Below are 24,764 nucleotides of genomic sequence, written 5' to 3'. Positions count from 1 at the left end.
AGCTGATAAGAAGTACACAATAAACAAAGCTTAAATTATATTTTCCAGCTTATGCCCATATAATTGTATCTTTAGTTATAAAACTCTAGCAAAATAAGAAAATTTAGAGAATCACCACTTTTTCTTTCACCATTAAAGTTCAGACTTTGTCTCCTGAATGCTCCGCTATTTCCATGAGCATTAGTCTGTTCAGCAGAAAGAGCAACAAACATTAGAACAAGGAGGGAGAAAGAGAGATTAAATGATAATTAGTTCCCACAAAAGTAATGCTTACATCAACATCTGGAAAGGAGTTGAAGAAATCCACACCATCATCGGCAATCTCATGTATTTTAAAAATTTTATTGCTCATTTTCCTCAACATAAAACCTTAAATCATGTTACAAGCAACCTGTGCCATTGAACTACAGTTGGCAGTGCTCTGGTATTGTTGGGATTGATTCTAGATACAACAATTGGGCAATGGAGTCCCATGAAGTAATTTTGGTCTATGGTTATTAAAAAAAAAAAAAAAAAAAAAAAATAATAATAATAATAATAATAAGAATAATAATAATACAGAACAGATGTGATCACTGGCAATAAACCAAAAATTACTTGTGTGAAACATAAATAGATAGCAAGGAAAGGATTCCGTATAAGGAATGGAAAAATAGATTCCAAAAGAAATTAGATATAAAAATTCAATTATATTCATATCCTTCATAGATTTGTTTACAGCAGAGTAGAACCCTCAAATTGGATAGATTACACTAGTAAATTCTAGCAAACCCAGCTGCAGGAGAGCTCTTAATTTGTTCTCAATAGTACATTGCTGGAGTAATACTCGCATATACTGCCTAGTATAGATTAGTGACTAGTAGAGTTTTTGGGGATATCGCCTTCTTCTTTTGTTTTAGCATCCTCCTTCTTCTCCATGACTTGCTGGATCCCTTCTTGATACCCTGCTATGAAACTTTTGAGAGCATCTTTATATGCAGAAGCTCTTGTCATGTAGACTCGCTGCAAAGCTGGCCTTAATGTCTCCATTCCTCCTCTAGCAGCCACCGCTAATATTTTATACCAGCAAATATTGTCCAACCAGGGTCAGAATTTAACAGAGTAAACTACAAATTTAAAGAATTGCAAACAGCAAAACAGTTTATCCAGCCATAGTCATTATTTAACAGGGATAAAGACTAAGTTCTGTTACATTTCCACTATGATGCGAGTTCATTAGCACAAGAAAATGTAACATTAATCTTGACAATCATAAAACGAATCAGCAGTTATGATGACTGGAAGTGAAATCTTCAAAACCAACAACAAACAAGTAAACACGGCTTTAATCGCACTTGTGTAAAAATCCTAGCAGGAATTTCATTACTGTGTCAATTTGTCATCTTCATTATGGCTCAATGTTTTTCCAAAAACAAATCTACATAAACTAACAGCAATTTGAAATATGATTCTGACAGTAAAGACCAAAGTTGCATTAAAATCACCTAGCAAATAGAAATTCTGTACGACCGAACGACTTACGCATACCCAAGGTCCGAAACGACAAGTTGATACCCAAAAGGTTTTGAAACGACAAACAAGTACCTTCCGTCATGTGCTGTTAGTAATTTCTGTTTATGTATAGTGAAAAGACTAAAATGCCCTTAAAAGTTTGATATTTTAGATTTTAATAAATTTAAAAATTTCTAAAAAACCCCCTAGGTTTGCTAATTTAACTAAACACCCCCATATATAAAAAGTTTGTTAAATGACAAAAACACCCCCACCACCTGCAGTGCCAGATTCTGGCCAACACCGCCGGAAACTGGTCAGAAAATTGCGTTACCACATAGACCTGTCGGATCTGTGTCATAACATGTCGATCTGGCCTTTTTCGGCCAGATCCGTGGCTGATCTGGCTGGAAAAGGCCAGATCTATGGCTAGATCTGGCTGTCGTGGCCGCAAAACTCCATCTGCGGCGTCGACGGCCAGATCTGGCTGTAGATCTGGCCTTTTCCGGCCAGATCAAATGACAAAGACACCCCCACCACCCGCAGTGCCAGATTCCGGCCACCACCGCCGGAAACTGGCCGGGAAATTGCGTTACGACATAGACCCGTCGGATCTGTGTCGTAACGTGTCGATCTGGCCTTTTTTGGCCAGATCCGTAGCTGATCTGGCCAGAAAAGGCCAGATCTACGGCTAGATTTGGTTGTCGTGGCCGCAAAACTCAATCTGCAGCGTCGACGGCCAGATCTGGCTGTAGATCTGGCCTTTTCTGGCCAGATCAGGCTGTAGATCTGGTCGGAAAAGGCTAGATCGACGCGTTAAGACACAGATCCGACAGGGTCTGTGTCGTAACACAATTTCCGGCCAGATTCCGACGGTGATGGCTGAAATCTAACACTGCATGTGTGGGGGTGTTTTTGTCATTTAACAAACTTTTTATATATGGGGGTGTTTAGTTAAATTAGCAAACCTAGGGGGTTTTTTAGAAATTTATAAAAAACTAAAATATCAAATTTTCAAAGGCATTTTAGTCTTTTCACTGTTAACAAACAAAAATCACTAACAGCACATAACGGAAGGTACCTGTTTGTCATTTCAAAACCTTTTGGGTACCAACTTGTCGTTATGGCAAACCTTGGGTATGCGCAAGTCGTTGGGCCATTTTGTACACCTTCTTTCCCATGGTTACTTTTTGCATTAGTTTCTTCATATAAATCAACAAACCTTTTCAGTCCACTACTTTTTCATCATTTGAGATTAACTGATTGAACTTCATCACTGCCTTTTCTCACCATATAGGTTTAATTTTTTTTAAGGTAAGGTAATTAGCCACCCCTTGGTACAACTTGAACTCAAGATCGAGGGGCCGCTTGCAACCATGCGCCCCTCTATCCATCCGGCCACATGTGGGTGGTTCATATAGGTTTAATTTTTTGTTTACCACTATTTTATAAAATACAAAAGTCAGGCTCCCATGATGAACTGTTTGATGTTCTAAGTTCAATTTACCATCCAATAGATAATCATCTTTAGTGCACTTAGAAAGAAGTTACACCTTTCAAGTAGGAACATTTTGGAGGCAAATAGCAGAACAGCTTGCACTTCATTAACAGTGCAGAGGCTTTTTCAGGCCATAGCATATTATTATATTTCCCACAACTTATGATGGAGCATAAAACAATCTGAAATAATGCTTTCTGACAACAATTAACAATATTTACAAAAATGTTTGAACAAAAGCAAAGGAAATACAGCAAATGATGTGCTCTAAATCAAAATAACAAGAAGGAGGCAAACAAAGCAAAAGCAGAAAATATGAATACCACTTTCCAAAGATTACCCAAGAAAACACAGAATCCAGAAAGAATACAAGCTGGAAATTTCTCGTTGAGTGACTCCTCTATTAAGAAAAGAGTCTGGTTATAACTATCAATATTAAGAACAAAGAAAATGCAAAAATGTATGACAGCCAAACACCATATATGAGACATGAACCTTAACAAACAGACAAAAATGTCTCTCGAATTGACCTGCAATTCTTGACTAACATTTACTAAATTCCTTCCATAAAAAGCCCTTTATAACTACTAAAAACACCTCTCTTAAACTCCAATGAAAAACGATTCTCAACACCCATTTTCAAGCACAACCACAGCCAAAATTTTAAAAGTTAGATTTTTACTTCACATGTTAATATAATTTCAATATAAAATAATAGATTAATGCTTAATTGAATAAAAAATACAACAAAAACCAATTTTTTTTTTTGGTGATCGGGGTGTTCAGACCAGCTTGTACGCACCTCAAAAGAAAAAAAACCAAAATTTTTGTTGAAAGTATATTAGAAATCATTCTTAAATTTTTAATAATGTGTGTACTTAGAAAAATAGGTGTATACGGTAGTTTTAAGAGTGAAAATAGTCTCATCCATAGAAAAAAGCTTTTGCCTTGAGACAATTGCCTAAGCCAATTAACTACAGAACAAAAAGCTTATGCACCTCCATGATCTCCGCACAGCATCGTCAATGCATATGCCCGAGAAAAGTTATGGAAGGCAGCAATTTAGGGTTACAAGTTTTGTTGTTAGGCAGGAATATAAACAATGCTTTAAAATTCTTAATGGTCATGCAAGCCTAGTTTTTCAACCAACCGAACCAAATCCAAAACTAGTTGATAACTGCAATTCTTTCTTCCATACCTAAAACAAACCGATGATCATACCCCTTTGCAAAATTAATTCAAAGCACCAAACGACTCACACAAATCCTTAGCTTCATTTATAGAAACTAATAGGTAGAATACCTAATATGATGATGACTAACTAGCCTCTACATGATGAATCAAACAATTATATTGCAAACAGCAAAGAAAAAATTAAGGAAACACCACACAATAGGCCTTTCCCTCACAGGTGAGAGCACATCACTGGATAATGAGTGAAAACTTATGTTATTCTTTCAATTTCTTTAGCCATTCTTCTTCTAGGAAATTTTGATGGTTTTTTCTCTCTAAAACAAGCAATATTCTTTAAGGAAGCACATATACATCAATTTACTATATTCTTCAGAGTCAAGTGTATCTGAAGCGCACATGCTGCAAAATTAATGTTCAAGCATTTACACACAACCTTATGTGGACTAGGCTAATATGAACATCAGTTACAGTTGTTAGCCACTAAAATAATCTGCCTCATATAATAGCTAAGAAAATAAAGAAAGGGTGTGCTTGGAAGTGCTTCTACAGAAGCACTAATAACTGGTTTTTTTTTTTTTTGGGAAAAGCACCTATGAAGTGCTTTTCTATTAAAAACTTATAGTGCTTCTCTTAGCTATAAACGGATTTTGAAAAAAAGCTCATCAAATGATTCTTCAAAAAGCACTTAAACAAAACACTTCGAAATTATTAGTAAATCTCTTTAACTATTTAACAAAACAAATTCACTATAAATCATCAGAAAACACTAATTAGGTTACTTGTAAACTACGTTAGTATAATGACGAAATTTCTCACCTACAAAGGTGGATTTCTAAATCTTGTGCTTGTTCGTGGTGAAAATGCTTTTCAAAACATCACTTATCAAATGTTGCTCCAAAAATACCCCAATCAAACATCAAAATTAACAGAAAAATCGAAAATCTCTACAACCACAAAACAACCGTTTTAAAATAAAGTTGGACCCGCACTCAGAAGCACTATAAACTATCAAAGAACAACAGTTAAATACTTGAACATAGCATATATGAGACAGAAATTGCTCACCAAGATCTTCAAGCGTAGATGGTTCTTTCTCATTAGTTGCACTTTTAGCACCATTAGCTCTATCATCATCAGTCTCGTCATCCTTCTTATAATCATTTGGGCGAAGATCAGGACCAATATCTCGTACCCAGCTAGCAGCATAAAGCCTTGAGGCCTCCTTCAACACCTAGACAAAAAAAATCTCATACGGGTTAAACTTATTTTAAAAACATGTTCTGCAAAAAAGACGAAAAAAAATTAAATGAAAAGAGGAGTTACTAGAAAACGCTCGTTCCAAGTCAATTTGCGACGCTTTTTAATGTGAGGAGGGTCGGGAAGTGAAGAAGGAAACGCAATTTCTTTCAAGTCATAGCGAATGTAATCGTACACTTTTCTACACACTACTTTCACCTTCATTCTCTCTGCAATCATTCACTTGGACAAATTGACAAACAGTTGGAACGCATTCACAAAAATACCTTAATCCATAAACTCATAAAACCTTTTTCAAAAAAACCGAATTCAGCATCCATCAGTGCGACTTCCAGGGTGAGAAATGACAATTTTCGTAAGTGTCTTGGATGCCCATTGTTTTGTTGTGCTCTAGCTAGTGTTCACTAATTGAGTAATTTCATGTGAGAAACACAACACCATACGAATAACGAAAGAGTTTGTGCTTAGAAATGAGCTCCAGGGATTTTTGTTTCATTAGCACCTCTTACCTGTAGGGAAAACTATAGGGAGACCCACAGGTTTCAAAAAGTCACACTTATGGCCATTTCATGGTCGATGTTTGAGAAAAGTATCGGTTTCAACTTTCAACTTTCAGGGGTAAAATAACCAAACATATGGTTTATTTCAAGGATGAATTGGTATAAAGAAAAAGACAGTAATAAATCATTAACCAAAGTTTCAAAAACGCATAAAAAAGAAAAAAAGAAAAAAAAGAAGGTTATGATATAATTTTAGTAATGTTATGTAATTTTAGTCTTAAGTAAATTAATTATTGAACAGAGTTATGGATCAAATAAGAAGTATAAGAAAGTATATAGAATGAGTCGTCAGAGAAATGAAAGGAGAGAAAGCTTGATTTTGTTGTATTTCTTCCACTGTCACAAGCCCATATTTATAGGCTCAAAAGGGAATAATTTCAATTAATGAGCCACCACCCATTAAATGTAAGAAAAAAAGCAAATCAATAAAAGGGGATTTGAGCACTTCAGACCCGTAAAATGTAAGAAAAGAAGCAAATCAATATAAGGAGATCGAGCACTACGGATTTGAGGCAAGGAGCCATCAAACCGTCTTGGTGGGGTTCTCATTCACGACACTGTCCATTGGATACTATCGATAAACTGTATTTGACTTTACTAGGAAAAGCCAAACGGGGTAAAAATCAGGCAAAATTAAAATAGTGTTGGGTGTGCTTAAATTGTCTCGTTAGAAACTTTGTCAAAATAACCAATGGGACAATGCATACATGCAGTGGCGGATCCAGGATTTTTATTTAGGGGGAGTCTCTGCGGCTTGGCCATTATTTGTCAAATAATTAGTGAAAACTTAAAAAAATCACCAAACTTTAATAAAAAAAATAATACAATATTAAGAACTTGAGAAAAAAGAATATACATTAACACAATATTTTCTTATTTGAATAAATATATGAGAAACAAAATTTTGAGTAAAAGTGTTGAGTAAACCTTGAACAAAACCTTCTTTTAATATTTTTATGTTTGGCTTTCAAATATAATAATATAAATTTTCATAGCGTTGATCAAACCTAGTCTAATTAAGCTAAAGTCAACCAAAACTTAAATCAAATCAACGTTACGTTGACTTTTAATATGAATTAATAAAAAAGGGGATTTTTTTTTTTAATATAAACATAGATAATAACGCAAATTTCTTTAATAATTTTGAATAACTGAACGGTGACATTTAATATATAGGAAAGTGGTGGGTGAAAGATGAAGAATAACGTCCTTTAAAATATAGTTAATATTTTAATTTGAGAAAGTAGGTTCATTCTTAGATAGAAAATAAAAAATAAACTCACAAGATTAATATCTTTTTCTCTCAAATTAGAAAAAAAAACTTCAAAAAGAAAAAAAATGATTCAATCCTTAAATAAACTAAATTGAAATGAACAATACACATACCTAAAATCTATAAAACAGAAAACGGAGCTAATTACGACACCTTGAGTAGTGAAAATTTAACAATTTCACTCTTCAAAAATTTTAAGAGAGAATAACATGAGAAAAAGAAAGAGAGAGTAAAGAATTTGCGGATAAAATCATAAAAAACAGGTAAAACTGTGTAGAAAAACACTGGAGAGAGTTTTAAACTTTTAATATGATGTGGGCTTGGAATATATATATATATATATATTACTAACAAGTTTTTTTGTAGACCTAGATATACAGTATGTATAATAATTCTTATTTTTTTAAAATTTGAAAGTGCGCTGAGTATATATGTTAATTAACAATTTTTTATGGCCTGTATATTAATAATTTTTTTTTCAAATCTGAGGGTAGGCCTGGAGCTGAATCCGCCCCTGCATACATGTCCAGTACAATAACCTTTTATAAAATTTACTCCCCTTAATCACAATAGGAAATCACACGTTACATTGAATGCTCTTGAGCTGTTGTATGCTAATGTTGTTAATACTTGATTTTGATACCAATGACCTCGCATATGCAAAGTGCTAAACAAGTTTTAGAAATTACATGTGATATGATTTGTGAGTTAGGACAAGGTTATAAACATAATTGAATGCAAAGACTTAGTAATAAACAAGACGGTGAGAATTTCATTGAAGTTCGGATGCTTAAAGCGATTCCTACATCCACTATTTTTTTTATATAAATGTATTACAAGAGGTCACGTATAGCAAACAGCGAACAGAGGTACAAGACTGTATATTTAGAGAGAATATTAAGCTAGTCTCTATCTCGTAGGTTGTCTTTGCTTTTAATTGTTATGAAAATTAGAGATCGATCCCGAATTTGTGAGAGGGAGCCCTCTATTTGTAGTTGCTAAATTCAAGGTGATGATCACAAGTCTGCAAGTGGGTAGGTGTCGGACAAGTCCTTTATTGCCTCCCATTGGCTGATAACTTAAGAAATATCCTCAAATTATCTGGGGCTTGAACAGATGTGCAATCCCTATTTACTTGTAGACAAAACTTGAATCTGCTAGGTTGGTGACAACCATATTCTCTCTGTCTTGGGGCGACGTGGTCGATTCTGGACGGTGTAAAGCCTTCTTGAACTCTGATTGGTGCTTGTTGATGTAAGCTTACGTTAGCCCTGATTTTTTAGGCATAACAGAAGCTCTCCAGTTCTTAAGATTCAAGGAATTGGATCTTGAGAACTTCATGATTATGTTGCGACTTGACTTGTCTTCAGAAATGTTTGCTCGAGCTGAAAGCTAAGAATAGTCACATCGTTTCAGGCGATCTGAAGCTGAATGCTTGACATGACCAACAAACTAAGTGTAGGTCATGATCTAGACCTTGACATGACCAACAAACTAAGTGTAGGTCATGATCTAGACCTTGAGAGTAACACTAGTGGCCTGACGTGATCGTTTATAGAGGTCTGTCGACCTGAGTTTGATCTTGTCTTGTGCTATCAAGATGTGTTTTTAACCCCAATTGTCATGCACGACCTGAAAACACTTAGAACATTTTGCTGTTGAAAATTGAGAACCATCTTGTTCGGTGTTCGAGTCTGACATTTGACCAAATGTCTTTTTCGAACGACATCTTTAGATGTTATCTATTGCGCTTGACAGTTGGCTCGGTCAATAAGACAAACCTTATATGACATACGTGTCTCTGCGCTTAATGAGTATTAGCCATGAGCATTAAATGCAAGCCATGCTGAAACGACATTCCCTTTTGAAGAATTAAATGTGGATGAGAGCGCATTTAATATGAAGGAGATAATCATGCCGACACTTGGCAATTTCGATAAAGAAATACGCCGGTTGATTTTCACAAAGCATGAGGATTACTCTTATCGCGGATTGACGACACATGGTTGCAATCAATGGCTAGGAGTGCGTTCTCGCCCAAACTTCGCTTATAAAAGAAACCAAGTGTCGCCATCCACCTTATAAAACCCTAGGCTTACCCTAAGTTTTCAGAGAACTCAGATTCTTCAGAGAGAAAAACAACGTTTTCAAGCTCCAAAAATCTATTCTTCTTCTTCCAATTAATGCGAATTTAACGCTACGACAGAGCACCCATTCCTAGCAACCAAGAGGTAAGGAAATTTCTCCATTTTTCTCTTTTTTCCATTTCTACAAAAGCTTACCTTTCACAGTCATGGGGGCTATATGAAAGATGGATGCATGAAGAATCAAACATATCATACTATAACAAGTATAGTCATAGTTTAAAAAAAAATTCAATCAAATTGAAATAAGTAAGGTAGAACATGTTACCTTAAGCCCTTAGCAACCTTGGAGCTTCTTAATTTCAAGAGAAATTAAGCAAAAGAGTATCCACACCAAGGGAAGAAGAAATTTGACCAAGAGAAAGGTTTAGGGTTCTTAGAGATTTTTTTTCTCTACACAAAAATTGATATATCATTTTCTTTATATAGGAATCCTTGTAAACAATTCAATAATTGTTTTGGACTTCCTTAAACAATTCCATAATTGTTATGAAGTTGTTAAACTTCTTTAAATGATAACATTGGATTAACATTTAATCACAATTAACAATTTAACTCTTAAATTGTTTACATAACAATTTAACCCTTAAATTGTTTACAATTACAACCCCTTGTAAAATCCAATTTAATATAAAGAAAATGATTAATATAAATAACTTTATTACCTTTGGTAGGTGCTAGCCAACCTTGGATAATCAACTCTCTTTGGCTATTTCTTCATTCTCCTTAGTTTTTATGTGTGACCTCTTAGGTTCACTGTGGCCTAGCCGTGGGCCCAATATCACAGACTATTTCGATATGTTTTGTCATAACTCTTTATGAACAAAACTCCCACTGATTATGGTAGGCATCTAGCAATGCTCCATAACCCCTAAGTCACAATGAAGATATACTCCAACGAACCTTTTACAATCATACATGTTGTATAATCAAATCCTTCCGTTGTCTAATCCCAATTAAGAATGGATTCATGGTATGTCAAAATCCTTATCTTAATTTTAATTCAATACATACGGAACGTGTCACCATGAAACAACCTTTCATGTAACATTTTATATACCCCGGCCGGAGATTTCCCTTTTCCAATGTATCTTGACATTTGTCTTGGAACTTGATATCAATCTATACCAAGTCAACGGATCCCATCTTGACTATCACTTGTCCTCACACATAAACAACACATGGCCAAATCGGCTTATTAACACATGGCATGATTAGCCTCATGTTTATACACCATATGAACCATATGCGTTTATGCAGAATCCAACCGTGATATCTCAGGTCTAAGGATTAAAAATACCCTAGTATGATCTTATGATAAATCATTGACTACATTTTAAATGTCCATGTGATTCATCATAAATGGCCATATTCGATAAACAGTTCACTAACCGCGTATCCATGCTAATGCCCTAGTGATATAACTTTTATAATCACCCACACCAATACCATCACATGATATTCTACGGAGGCATTCAGCATGCCTACTATGTAATATTATTGCCCAATTAATATTACCTATGTAGGGAATACTTTGATGATTTTGATTTTCTAAAGATTTGTATCATCCGGACATTTCACATGTAATACATATATATAAATGAAGCAATAAACCACATGTGAAATAAGAACACTTTCTTCTATTGATAAGATAAAATGTATATACAAACTATATACATTCACATATATATACAAAACATAATGCCTTGGAACCGAAGACACGATTGGTTCCTAGGGCATACACTAACACTATAAGCGTCTAGTGGGTTTAAATGGTGAGCATTTATGGGTTGTGTTCAAAAGAAACACGTTGAAGATTTAAAACTTAAGGTAAAAAGCCTTAGAAGATCATTCTTAAGAGTTTTTAGGGTTTTTAGGAGCTTTGACGACTATGGAAGAGAAACCAGGGTTCTTTTACTCTTCTGAGTCATCGTACGAGGTAGATTATTTAGGGTTTGAGTCACCCCTACATGTCACACCTTTATAGACTCAAAGGGCAATGGAGGTCCTTAAGACAAGAACAACTGGAGAGGGGAGCTCACAACCACTGGGCACCTCGACAGGTCCCGAAAAGGTGATACGATCTACCGCCACAGCAAATGAGATCCAGAGTGCAATAGATCAATACGCAATCAACATGGATGTGTATCAACATAGGTCTCACACTGCTCAAGATCCTCCTGAGGGAATGACTACAATCTCGGAAGTCATTTTCAAATGTGAAGTGAGATACCTCTCCATCCCTACATCAGGTTGATTGTCGACCACTTTCAAGTTGCGCTATTCTAACTGACACCGAATGCGTATATGATAGCTATTGCCATGTATATAACAACATTTGATGAGCACAACCTCGGGGAGCCAACGGCGCAGGAGCTCGCTTGTGCCTACATTCTAAAGAAGAGTAAGGACAATGACTCGTACTACCTCTCCAAATAATCAACGATCGAGGGAGGGATAATTGGTTATCCTAGCAACGTGGGGGCTTACAAAACCAAATATTTTTTCTTCAACTATGACGATGTCTGTAAATGTAAAGAACTGGGTAGGTCTTCCTTTTAACTTTCAGGCCATTTGCCCTTTAACTTTAATTCTTTTTTAGACAATAAGCTAACGAACTCTTTTTTCTTTGCAGAAAACAAAATGACTAGGTTGTCAGTGCTAGCTAATTGTAGTCATATCGAAACATTTGGTCGACTGCCCGACCAAAGTCGCGATAAAAGACTACTTATGACAACTAGAAATCTCCAGAACTATAGATTTTTTCCTCACAACGCATACTTAGACAATTCAGCTCGTAAGTATTTCTTAAACATAAAAACCCAAGTCTTTTTTATAAAATTAGACTCTTTTTGCTGATGTGTTCGTATGCCATGTAATAGCCATGCAACCAAAGAAGTCAAAGTCATCGAAGAAGTCTACGGGATTCACTTTTCCAAGACTAAATCCGATTGGAATTGCTAAAGTGACCTCCAGCGGTGTCCTTGTAAAGGGGACACAAGCTAGTGCCAAAAGGTAACCAACTACAGAGTGACATGAAGAAGGTCCCCAGCCTCTACTACTTATCTGACAAGGAAGAAAACCACGGCCTCGAAAAAGAGGAAAACATTGACGACCGAAGCATCTGATTCTGAGTCAGAAGGCTTTGGGATACTACCAGGTAGGCTACAGCCCTACCCAATTTCCACTTCGAGGGCCACCTCAAAGGATGCTCCAGGGACTTCGCACACCTTAGGGTCTTTGTAAGGAAATGAGGGTGTGACCTCTCAGGAGGGAATTGGCGAAGAACAAGCCAAAGAGGTCCCTACCACAGGGAGCACAACCAGTCCGTATTGGACCTCCTAGGGCAAATGTCAAACCATCTAATGCTGGTGGTCTTTACCCTTCTGGAATGCCAACTGGCATTAACCTTTGAGAGGTACGTGGCCTTGCGACTTTCCGACCTGGTGGCCACTACTCTTCAAATGCAAAGTCAGGTAAGACAACTCTTTCTCTTTGCGAACTTTTAGATACAAGTCAATTCCTTAGTTTAAAAAACTAACCCTTTATCCATTTCCTTATAGTCTTTGCTCGCTTTGAATGTTGCTCACAATAAAATGAAGAACAACTCCTCTGGAAAGCTTCATGAAATGAAGGAGGAGGTTGCCAAGTTGAATCAAGCTCTTGCAACTTCGAATGAAGCTGCAAATAATGCTCAGGTTCAAGCGAACATATACTTGATAGAAAGGAATTGTGCTCTGTGAACAGTAGAATTTCAGAAGAATGAGCTTCAGAAAAAGGAATACAATACCAAAGAGCTTCAGATAACAATAACGAAGCTCAATAAAGAGCTAGGTCAAAGAGAAAAAGAGTTGCAAGAGAGCATACAGCGAGAAAAGGCGATAGAAAAGACCCGAGTTGAGTTGTGGGAAAACTCGGAAAGAGACAGAAGGGCAAGAGAAATAGATCTTGAGATAGCTCATAGGCGGATCACTTCGTTGACAGAGCAGATTAAGCAACTGAATCTCAAGGTGGAAAGGAAGGTTGCTCATTGGGCGCTGCAAGTCATTCACAACTTGCGATCGAACAATCCCAACTTAGACATTTCCAACCTCCCTGAGCAGTATCAAGTAACTCTTACTTCAATGTTGTCTGCTGAAGAGCAAGAAGATTAGGAATCAGCCCAGAGGAAGATCAACAAGAAACAGAAGTCCTTGAAGATCAAGCAAATGACCCCGAGGTTGTAATGCCCGGAGTCAGGGATTCTAAGGCCCAAGACAAATGATCGACCTCTTTTTTAGTTGTTCATTTGTCTGCTCGCAAAGAGTCTTTTCTATTTTTGCTTTTAATTGTAGCTCTTGGTTGTCCATTGTACATATTGTTGCAATATATAAATAGACTTTTGACCATTTGTGATAGCACTTTTATAATTTAAGTACTTCACAAGACTAATATAGCTTTTCTGATCATAAAACTTGTAAAACATTGTAAATAATAAGATTATTAAAACTTGAGATTACGACACAAGTAATTCTTGAAGAAGAAATAAGATAATCTTATTCATGGCCTTTATAACAAGAAAAATTACAAGTAAAACTGATCGTTTAAACTATACAAGAGTTTGGAATTATTGATAATAAAAGCTTAGATGCTCAGCATTCCAAGCTTACGGTACTTCAAAATCATTAAGCCTCTTAATATGATACGTTTCAGGTCGTATCACCTTAACGACACGATATGGGCTTTCCCAGTTAGGTCCCAATACCTTTGCACTCGGTTCTTTGGTACCGAGAAGGACTTTTTTTGGAACCAGGTCACCAATCTGGAAGTCGCTTTTCTTGACTTTAGAGTTGAAGAATCTTTTTGCTCGTTGCTGGTAGGAAGTTATCCTTAATCGAACTTTGTTGTGGTGTTCTTCAACTAAGTCTAGACTTGCATGCAGAAGTGTTTCATTGTAGAATTCTCTTCGAAGTGAACCAGTTCCTATTTCCACTGGGACCATTGCCTTGCAGTCATATGCTAGCGAGAAAAGTGTTTTTGAAGTATAGGTCCTTAGAGTTTTTCTATATGCCCATAGAACTTCTGGGAGGTCATCAACCCAATTGCCCTTGGTTGCACCAAGCTTGGACTTCAGTGTGTGCTTGATAGTTTTGTTGACAACTTCAACTTGACCATTAGCTCGTGGTCTTGCTACTGAGGCGAATTTCTTATGAATCCCCAACTCTTTGCAAAACTGCTTGCAATCCTCATTGTCGAACTCTTTCCTATTATCAGAGATGAGTGTATGAGGAACTCGCAGGATGTTCACGAATGTCTGGCATTTGTCACACTTTTTCACAAAGTTGTAAGTATCTTCATGAAGCAGAGACCAATAATATCCTTGGCGGATAATTTTATTGGCGAGAGATCTTGTAGCAGTGTGATTACCACAGATCCTTTTATGTATCTCTCTCATGATATAATCTGCTTCTTCATTTGTTACACATCGGAGGAGGGAAGTGCTAAACCCTCATTTATACAATTGGTCTTCAATGAGAGTGTAACGAGTAGCTCTAGTCTGTAGGAGTCTTGCCTCAGTCTTGCTGTTAGGAAGAACCCCATCTTTGAGATACTAAATGATTTGAGTCATCCAAGACACGAATTCATTGTAGCTACTACCTGGTCGGGTGAGTTGATGTTGGAAACTTCGATGTATTTGATCGGGATACTATTCGGCGTATCAGAGTCTGGTGATGAGGCTATCTTTGCCAAAGCATCTGCAATTGAATTACTATTTCTCAGAATTTGCCTGATCATATAATGCTTGAAGGGCTCGACTGAGGCCTTGGCTTTCTTTAAGTAATTGATCATATTCTCTTCTTTGACTTGATACTCTCCCAATATCTGATTAACTACCAACTGAGAGTCGCTATTGATGTCGATCATATCTGACCCCATATCTCTTGCTAGTCATAGACTAGCAAATAACGTTTCATACTTGACCTCATTATTAGTAGCTTTGAATCCAAACTTAAGGACTCTATAAATACGAGTTCCCTTAGGACTAATAAGCAGAAGACCAACTCTGGTTCTTCTTTTGTTAGAAGACCTATCAACATAGAGACTCCAAGTTGACAAGTTTTGAATAGTTTCTTAGATGACTTTACTAGTTAGCTGTTCGGGTTCTTTATCTGGCTGATAAGAAAACTTCAAAATAAAATTAGCAACAACTTGCCCTTTGATAGCTACTTTCGGTCTATAATGTAGATCGAACTGACTCAGTTCCATAATCTACATGAGCAATTTACCCAAAGCCTCTAGCTTTTGAAGGACTTGCTTGAGTGGATAATTTGTCAAAACATGAATGGTGTGGGCATGAAAGTAAGGTTGTAGTTTCTTGGAAGCGATCAGCAAGGCATAAACTAATCGTTCCATTTCTAGATACCTTGACTCGACATCCAGTAGTCGTTTTCTTGTGTAATGCACTGACCATTGAATTTTGTTCACTTCCTGAATGAGAGCTGCACTGACTGCATACTGAGAGACGAACAGGTAAAGAAATAAATTTTCCTTAGGAAGAGGCTTGGACAAAAGAGGTAATTTTTCAAGATGCTCTTTTACGCTCTGGAAGGCTTGCTCACACTCCAGAGTCCATTCAAATCTCTTATTGGCTTTGAGTATATTGAAGAATGGCAAACAATGATTGGTTGCTTTTGATATGAAGCGACTGAAAGCCTCTATTCTCCCATCAAGCTTTGGACTTGTTTACGATTGTCGGGACTTTTCATATCTAGAAAAGTTTGGATCTTCTCAGAGTTGACTTCAATTCCCCGATGGTTAACCATATACCCTAGGAATTTTCCTAAGGATACTCCGAATGAACACTTAAGACGATTAAGTTTCATTCTATATCTTTGGAATATATCAAACATTTCTGCCAAGTTATCCATGTAATCTAAAGTGACATGCGACTTGACCAATATATCATCAACATAGACTTCCATTGATTTTCCAATCTGCTCAGAAAACATACGGTTAACCAAATGCTGGTAGGTAGCTCTAGTGTTCTTCAGATCAAAGGGCATAACTTTGTAATAGTATAGTCCTCGATCTATGAAAAATAAGGTATGCTCCTCGTTAGACATGAACATCGAGATCTGATTATCCCTCGAATAGGCATTTATGAAGCTTAATAGCTCGTACCCGGAAGTAGCATCAACGAGCTGATCAATTCTTGGTAGAAGGAAATTGTCTTTTGGATAGGCTTTGTTGAGATCTATGAAATCAGTACAAGTTCGCCACTTACCGTTGGGCTTTTTCACCAAAATAGGATTGATGACCCAACTAGGATAATAAGCTTCTCGAATGAACCCTATTGAGAGGAGCTTGTCCACCTCAACCATAAGAGCCATATAGCGCTTGAGGTCCATAGCTCTTCTCTTTTGGCAAACTGGTCTGAATTCACTATCGATGTTAAGTGCATGACGTATAAAATTCGGGCTGATCCCGATTATGTCGGCATGAGTCCATGTAAAAACATCTATATTATGTCTAAGGAAGCTCATTAAATCAGTTGCGAGTTGAGGGCTGAGATTGTTTCCAATTCTCAACATATGAGTTGACTCATTCTAGTCGATGGAAACCTCAGATAAAGTCTCAACCAGCCCACTGTGGGAATACTCCTCCTGAACACGAGGATCAATATTGACTTCCATTGGACCAAGCTATGGTTCGATCTTGCTTATCACCATTGTCTATTCGGGAATGCCCACAGGCTTCCCTTTCCCTTTGCATGCCATTTGCACTGCTTTAACATAGTAGTCGCGAGATTGACGCTGAGACCCCTTGACTTCTCCACATCCTATCAGAGTGGAAAACTTCATCTTCAGATGGTAAATGGAGGTGACATCTTTAAAGTTCCATAGTAGAGGTCGTCCCAAGATGCCATTGAAAGCTGACAGACAATCCACTACAAGAAATTCTGTCGTCTTGGTCATTTTGTAGGTCTCTCCCAAAGTGATCGAATGTGCAATTGTTCCTCTGGGAATCAGATGATCCCCGGTAAAGCCATAAAGAGGAATGGAGACTGGTTTTAGTTTTTCTTCTCTAACTGTATTTCCTCGAATGCTCGCTGAAATAGGATATTCACAGTGCTCTCATTATCCACCAACATTCTGTGGACTTCGTACCTTCCTATCTCAGCTGCAATGATGAGGGCATCTTGATGAAGGTGATGCAATCGTACCGCGTCTCTTTCAGAGAAAGTAATCTCTTATTCTTTGCATACCTTGCTAGGTCACGGTGCTATGCTTAGGATATTCACAGGCTCATGCCGAGCCTTTCAAGCGTACTTCTCATGAGCACCTCGAGAGTTTCCCGTGATGTGTGGTCCTCCAAAGATAGTCCTTACCACATAGAGACACTTACGACTTGGCGCTTCTTTCCATTACCCTTTTGATCCTTCTCCCTAGTGGGAGTTAGACCATTAACATACTCTTGAAGTACCCCTTTTGAATAAGGTCTTCAATTGCCTGCTTAAGAGCTCGACATTTATCAATATGGTGCCCATTATCCCGATGATAACGGCAATACTTCTTGTTGTTTCTTTTAGAAGCGGGATTTTTCATAGGCTTTGGCTCTTCCAACAGATTAGCTTCTTCTGAATTGTCCAGAATAGCTGAAACTGATGCATTGAGTGAAGTAAATAGATCTCGGTTGCAATCATGACGCGGAACTTGGGCATAGGATTTCTTGGGCTCAAACTGCTGTTTCTTTCCTATTCTCTGATCGTCATTAGCCCATTTGTGATCAGATCTTTTACTACTCTCTCCTCGGTTTTCCTCCCTTTGATTAGGAGCGCTAGTCGAAGGTCAAGGGTCGTGGTGATTTAAAGTTGGCACTGAATTCTCTATTTTTAGATATTTTTCTATGAGGTTGTGAAAGCGAGTGGGGAAATATCGTCCTCAAATTACAGTTTCTTCCACAGGTCGATTTGTGGGTGAACTCCAGCAATAATTAGAGTTTGAACTGAATCTTTGGGTGTATTAGCCACTTTATTCAGCTCCTTGTAAAACCTATCAATATAGGATTGGAGAGATTCATTCGTTTCCTGTCTTATGTTGTTGAGGTAGCTTAATGGCATTGAGAACTTTTGATTGGCCTATAAGTGTTTCAAAAATAATGAACTCATCTGTTGCCACGAGTTGATAGACATTGGTGGAAGCGATCTAAACTAATGTTTGGCGTGGGCAGTTAGAGTCACTACTAAGCAGCGACATTTTGCTAAGTTGGAAACTTAGTGAAGCTCCATAAGGTCATTAAACTCATAGAGAAGATCCTACATATCAGAATTCCCATCAAATGCTCTCATGTCGGGCCTTCTAAATCTTGACGGGAGAGGAGCAATCAGAACTGTTGGAGAAAAGGGAGACACCTCATCGACTTGCCCCTGCTCATTTTGTTAAGCTCTAAGCTGATCCAAAGCTCGTTGTAACTCCTCTATTTGAGGAAGTGAAGCCCTCTGGGGATCGCTTTCCGCAATGTAGGTACACTCCTTACGATTGTGATCAAGGAAGGACCGCAGGTCGAAATCTTCCCTGCCTTGGCCGGAGCCTTTGACATACCTTGACACATGCTAGTTGGAGCCATGTGAAGGTATTGAATGGCTTAAGGAGTTCTCCCTACCTTCGCGGTGGTCAAAACCGACCCGCGGACGGTGGGTTTTTCTCCCGCGGTGATGGTCGGGACCATAATTCCGACAATAGTGGGAATCTCCCTACCGAGCACTCTTGTGGGAGTGCCTCTGCGATGTGGTGTGAGATGGCTCAGGATGCGACATATTGCCAAGTCGCAAAGCTACAAGTATTCTTCCTGTTTTGCGACCAGTATTCGCTGGCCCTTTAGAGCCTTTTGGCCCATGCTCAGCCACCTGCTTTCTCTTATCTTTACGCCCTATTGCTCGTTTCTGCACTTTAGCACGACCTATAGGCGTTTTCGGAGGTGGCACCGCCTTATCATAATTAGGCGGCATGAGCTGATCCAAACAATCTAGCCTTTGGCTCATTGTTTGGAAGGTGTTGTTAAACTTTTTCAGATAATCCAATATAGCAGAGTCTGGCTAAGAGGTCGAGGGGATGCCCACCATAGTACTTTGGGGAGGTAGAGTTACTTCGGGAGGAGTAATCTCCTGAACTCAGGGGGTCTCCTCGTTGTTGGTGTTAGCACACTTGGTTTTAAGACCTCGAGCCATAAGTTTATAGGTAGAACTAACTGATCAGTTAGAAATACTAGATGAAGAGTTGATGTGAAACTCTGCCCTCCTTCTACCGTCAAACTGTTGATGCTTAATTTTGACACCAACGACCTCGTACGTGCAAAGTGCTAAGCATGTCTTAGAAATTACACGTGATATGATTTGTGAGTTATGAACAGATTATAAACATAGTTGAATGCAAAGACTTAATAATAAACAAGATGGTGAGAACTTTATAGTGGTTTGGATGCTTAAAGCAATTCCTACATCCACTGTTTCTTTTATATAAAGGTATTACAAGAGGTCGCGTATAGCGAACAGCGAACAAATGTACAAGACTGTATATTTAGAGAGAATATTAAGCTAGTCTCTATCTCGTAGGTTGTCTTTGCTTTTGATTGTTATGAAATCAGAGATCGATCTCAAATTCGTGAGAGGGAGCCCTCTATTTATAGTTGCTAAATTCAAGGTGATGATTACAAGTCTGCAAGTGGGTAGGTGCCGGACAAGTCCTTCCTTGCCTCTCATTAGCTGATAATTTAGGACATATCCTCAAATTATATGGGGCTTGGACAGGTGTGCAGTCCCCATTTACATGTAGACAAAAACCTGAATCTGCTAGATTGGTGACAGTCGCATTCCTCTGTCTTGGGGCGATGTGGCAGATTTTGGATAGTGCAAAGCCTTCTTGAACTCTGGTTGGTGCTTACTGATGTAAGCTTATGCCAACTCTGATTTTTTAGGCATAACAAATGTCATACACCAATTTCTCAAACGTTAATGTCAGCAAGGTTTTAGTAAATAATCAACAAGGTTGTCACTTGAACGTATCTGTTTGACATCAATTTTTTAACTCTATTGAAGTTCATGTGTGTAGAAAAACTTTGGTGAGATATATTTGGTTATGTCTCCCTTGTTATATCCTACTGTCACTTGGCAAAACGCACAACATTATCTTTAAATATAATGGTTGGTGATTTTATAGTGGATGATAGTTTACATGTGTTCTAGATATGGTATATGACAGAGTGCAACCATATGCAATTTTTTACTGCCTTCGTGGAGTGCAAGTATTTTTGAGTGTTTGGAAGATGTAACGACTAGAGTTTGTTTTGTGGATTGCCATGATATTGTCATATCATAGTAAGTAAAGACATATGTCATCTGCGAGCCGGCTTTATGAGGGTAAGAGAGATAACCAACATTTGCATGTCCAATTAAACCAGGATTTAGAGGGGATTCAATAGAATAGAATAATTCCAAATTTTTAGTTCCACACAAGTAACAAAATATATGCTTGATTCTATTCTAATGTCGATGAGTTGGGTGCGGAGCTAAATTAGGCTAACAAATTTGCCGAGAAAGATATGCTCGGTCTAGTGCATTATGTCAAATATAATAGTGCACAAATATAATTTAAGTAATGTTATGTAATTTTAATCTTAAGTAAATTAATTATTAAACAAAGTAATAGAAGAAAAGAGAAGTATGAGAAGTACATAGAATGGTGGGATGATCCACATTTACAAGCTATAATTTCGGAGAACATTTTCACCTCATCAGAGGAACTTCAAGCCTTTTTCTCTTCCTTCCATCATAACCCTCTTGAAATCCTCCAAACTTCAAACTCATCTCCAAAAAATCCACTCTCACCTCATAAACTCCCTCGTTTCCCATTTTATTTTCTTTGGAATACCTGATGAGGTATATCATGCAAGATTTCTATTGAAAAGGGGAAGATTCAATTGCACTGTGCATACACTTAAAGAACAAAATCAACAACTGTCTCATTATTTGAGATGTTTCTTGTGTGCCTTTTCCCTACGAATTTCATCAGAACAATTGAATCTATGGTTATTGATGAAGATTTCTATTGTGTTTCAACAACATTGTTGTCCAAGTAAGAGATGGCTACCGCAGCATGGAGAGCAGCTCCAATGGGAAGAACATCTTCATCAATAACCAAGTAGGGTGAATGCAATCGGTTCACCGCTTCATTCGTTTCATTTTTTGTTCCGATACTGAAAAATGCAGCTGCCATCTTCTCTGAATAGAAGCTGAAATCTTCTGCTCCCATTGCCACTGGAACTAAATGCACATTTGGTTTTCCAAGCAAAGACTCCCCAACCCTCTTTGCATGTTCATACAATACTTCATCATTAACAACTGCTGGATAAGGCCTCATTTTTTCCTCCATGAAATCTATTGTGGCACTACATCGATGAACTACCGCTTGAGTTTCTATGATCTGTTATTTAACCAAAAAAATATTACCATATACTCTTTCAGATATCTAATTCTACGGGCTTGATTGGTCAAGGAATTCAGCTTGGACATTATCAAGAAACTCTACAGAAAGTTTTATCACTTACCTCTTTGATTCTTTGCTGAAGGTAAATTAAACCTTCTGTAGTCATGCTCCGAAGAGTGCCTCCAAATCTCACGGTCTCTGGGATTACATTTAGTGCTTGGCCCGTCTCAATGAACCCGAGTGAGATGACCTATACAGGATTACATTAAAATGGATCCAACTTTCTAAGTCTAGATATTTAGAAGGTCTTGGAACCATCTCAAATTTTTGTAAGAAACTTGCAAAAGTTTTACCCTGGCAACAAGAGGATCTGTCTCTCGAGAAATTATCTGTTGAAGAGCAAGGATGGCAGAAGATGCAGCAACAACTGGATCTCTAGTATGTTGAGGCAATGCAGCATCTCCACATTTTCCTTTAATAATGGCTATAAACCTCCCAGCAGCAGCTAGAATAGGACCTGGTCTTGAACCAATTTCACCAGTGGGCATTGCCGGTGAAATATGTAACCCAAAAATGCCCTGAAACTTGTGAAAACCGCCCTCTTTTAACATATGGTATGCGCCACCATAACCCTCTTCTGCAGGTTGGAAGACAAGCTTAACTGTGCCCTTTGAAATGAAAATTCATAGAACAAATAAATAAAAAGAGATTAGATTTATATAATTTCTCATTATGAATTTAATTATTAATTACCTTTAATTTATGTCTTCTGTACTGAAGTAATTTAGCTGCTCCAAGTAGCATTGTGGTATGAACATCGTGGCCACAAGCATGCATCTTTCCCTTGTGCTTGCTCTTATGCTCCCACTCTACCAATTCCTTCAAATACCAAGGTTGAATTTCATTAAATGTACAGTTTAATCAAATAAATTTACAAGATAAATAAAAAGACCTATTTTCTTATAGAAACATGCCATATACAATTTATTTTTAGAAATTAAAACTACATTAAAAAGTTGTATAAGTAACATATTCTTCAATTTCATTTTATAAAACAATAAACTATTATCCATATTTTATATAATCTCTTTTTTCTGCAATCCCAAATTCAATAAAATGATCCAGTTACAATCGAACTTCATGGAGCTGACATGTCATAAAACGACAAATAAAGTTGACCACGAAAGCAACAAGAAAGAAAGTTGCAGTTTCAAACCTGAATGGGAAGAGCATCCATGTCAGCCCTTAGACCGAACCACGGCTCCACCCCTGACCCAACCGACGCCACGATGCCAGTCTTGGCCACCGGCCACCTGTACTCAATTCCAAGTGAGTCAAGCTCCGATCTTATCAGTTCACTCGTGTTGAACTCTTCAAAAGCTAGCTCTGGGTACTCGTGTACTCTCCTCCTGACCCTCTTCAACCACTCGAAGAACTGTGGCTCCCTAGCTGAGTTTAGCAGCTCCCGAGTCAGCGAACTCAGCTGCTCCGATTCCGTCCGGGTCGGAGTCGCCATAGCTGCCCATATGATGACCACAAGATAGAGATAAGACATGACTGATTGGCACAACAAAAGGAGAAGGAGATGTTTGCCTGGATTTTAATTCATGAGAAATTTTGGTGCTTAAAGGTGAAAGTGTGACGATTGCGATTTGGCCGTATTATGAAAAGAACAAATGCGTAACCGGTTCGGTTCTGTTAATAGAAATTGAAAAATCACATTTTCGATTCAGTTACCACTTCCCAGTTTGTGAGGAAATGCAAACGGGTTAAGCGAAACCGATTTTATTAACCGGTTTATAATATATATATTAAATTAAAATATAAAAAAACCCTAAACTTAAATCCGCTTTATATATGTATAAATATTTAATTTTTGTTTGGATTTGTATCGATGATGTTTACAATTTAAATCAGAAAAAATTAAAAAAAAAAAAATTAGTTTAAGCCTTAAGGGGCCGGTTAGCCGGTTTTCTTCTAAACCAGTTCGATTTCGGTTCAGAAAAATTCCTGAATCGAAAAACCGGTTCGGTTCAAAAAATGGATAACTAGTTTTAAACACCCCTACAAATGCGTCTAAAGCTGAGTAAACGACTTTTTTCCACCCAAGGTTTGCTTTAATGACAATTTTCCACTAAAAAAGTTTCAAAATACCACTTTCCCGCTCAAAGTTAATATTTTGTTACTTCCTAAAGCTGATTTTGGCAGCAAAAGTTCTCTCCATCACTACCATTTGAATCTCTGGTCTCCTCTCTACAAAACCGTACTTGATTTCTCATCAATTATCGACTATTGCAAAGCTAAGGTTTCCTGTTTTTAGATGATTTTCGGTTGATTCCGGCAATAAATATTCAATTGATTACCACTATTCGATCCACTGATCTCTACTCTATAAAAACTCTCTCACCTTGGCTCCTGGTAACTTGCTGAAGGCCGGCTGAGAAAGTGAAGTGAATTTTGGGTATTAATAAAATATAAATGTTGGGTGGGAAAGTGATATTTTGAAATTTTTTGAGTGGAAAATGGTCATCAAGGCAAACCTTGGATGGGAAAAGGTTGTTTACTTATCCAAAGATTTAAGAAGGTGACATTTGACAAGTATAATAAGAAATTGATTGATAATAATAAATGGTCTGTTTAGTAGATTATTTGAAATATGATATTTTGAAAAACTATTTTAAGTTGAGTTAAGATAGATTAAATATAATATCATATGACTCTGACAATGTATTTAGTATAATATTTGAAAATTATATCAGAGTTAGATAAAATGTTGAATTGTTGTTTGGTACATTTTTTTGTAAATATTTTCTGAAAATATTTAGACTATTTTTAACTCCTAAAAATATTTAAACTATTTTTAACTCCCTACATTTTACATTTGTT

General features: G+C 37.3%; 2 protein-coding genes across 2 annotated transcripts; both read right to left on the bottom strand.

Annotated features, from left to right (window-relative positions):
* Nucleotides 1-669: 669 nt before the first annotated feature.
* On the bottom strand, nt 670-5,912 carry LOC116139524. Its single transcript, XM_031425188.1, has 3 exons — nt 5,507-5,912; nt 5,249-5,414; nt 670-1,049 (listed from the first exon to the last, which is right to left on the bottom strand). The coding sequence occupies exons 1-3, from the start codon at nt 5,657-5,659 to the stop codon at nt 850-852; spliced, it is 519 nt and encodes a 172-aa protein (XP_031281048.1). The 5' UTR covers nt 5,660-5,912; the 3' UTR covers nt 670-849.
* A 15,460-nt stretch (nt 5,913-21,372) lies between these two features.
* On the bottom strand, nt 21,373-23,611 carry LOC116139518 (IAA-amino acid hydrolase ILR1-like 3). Its single transcript, XM_031425180.1, has 5 exons — nt 23,095-23,611; nt 22,632-22,757; nt 22,232-22,546; nt 22,000-22,128; nt 21,373-21,875 (listed from the first exon to the last, which is right to left on the bottom strand). The coding sequence occupies exons 1-5, from the start codon at nt 23,431-23,433 to the stop codon at nt 21,498-21,500; spliced, it is 1,287 nt and encodes a 428-aa protein (XP_031281040.1). The 5' UTR covers nt 23,434-23,611; the 3' UTR covers nt 21,373-21,497.
* Nucleotides 23,612-24,764: the final 1,153 nt, after the last annotated feature.

Source organism: Pistacia vera, unplaced genomic scaffold (assembly GCF_008641045.1).
Source record: "Pistacia vera cultivar Batoury unplaced genomic scaffold, PisVer_v2 Contig351, whole genome shotgun sequence".
In the NCBI taxonomy this organism is placed as follows: domain Eukaryota; kingdom Viridiplantae; phylum Streptophyta; class Magnoliopsida; order Sapindales; family Anacardiaceae; genus Pistacia; species Pistacia vera.
This window is presented reverse-complemented; position numbering and strand designations above follow the sequence as displayed.